General features: G+C 51.6%; 1 protein-coding gene across 1 annotated transcript; it reads left to right on the top strand.

Moving 5' to 3' along the window:
• The first annotated feature begins 14 nt into the window (after window positions 1-14).
• Window positions 15-615, top strand: LOC109508812 (low density lipoprotein receptor adapter protein 1-B-like). Its single transcript, XM_019858770.1, has 3 exons — window positions 15-132; window positions 207-321; window positions 418-615. The coding sequence occupies exons 1-3, from the start codon at window positions 110-112 to the stop codon at window positions 556-558; spliced, it is 279 nt and encodes a 92-aa protein (XP_019714329.1). The 5' UTR covers window positions 15-109; the 3' UTR covers window positions 559-615.
• Window positions 616-622: the final 7 nt, after the last annotated feature.

Below are 622 nucleotides of genomic sequence, written 5' to 3'. Positions count from 1 at the left end.
TTTTTTTTGTGCGTGGCAGGGAAAAATCTGTGGGAAGAAAGTGCAGAAAGTCTACCTCAAAGTGACTCCTCAAGGCATCACCCTCTATGACAGTTGCACCAACAACTTCATGGAAAACATCTCCATATACAGGTGCGTGTGCAGAGCTGCCAGCTTTTGTCATCCCCGCGCTACGTATGTCCTAACTTCTCACCGCCGCACTGCAGAATATCCTACTGCGCGGTGGACAAAGTGCACGACAGAGTGTTTGCATTTATCGCCCAAAACACCCTCAACGGGACGTTGGAGTGCCACGCCTACCTGTGCTCCAAGAGGAAAGAGGTGCGAACGGTGCTCTCCATACGTGCTCACTCAGTCGTTACAATTGCTTGACATGAACTGGTTGTTATTCAAATGTTTGGACGGTTTCTTCCGTAGGCACAGGCTGTAGCCCTGACAGTAGCGCAGGCCTTTGGAGTAGCCTTTGAACTGTGGCAAGTCACCCGAGAAGGTAAGCCTTCGACTCCTTGCGGTAGACCCGTCCAACGGAGACATGACAACATGAGAGTCCTTAAATAGTCGGCTGATTACATTGGTAGCAGGTGTGAGAGCTGGAGGGACGGCCCTCCTCTGCCACCTGCTG

This window comes from Hippocampus comes, unplaced genomic scaffold (assembly GCF_001891065.2).
Source record: "Hippocampus comes isolate QL1 unplaced genomic scaffold, H_comes_QL1_v1.1 C16633802, whole genome shotgun sequence".
Lineage (NCBI taxonomy): Eukaryota > Metazoa > Chordata > Actinopteri > Syngnathiformes > Syngnathidae > Hippocampus > Hippocampus comes.
The sequence above is the reverse complement of the archived record's forward strand: the minus strand, read 5'-3'. Positions and strand labels throughout refer to the sequence as shown.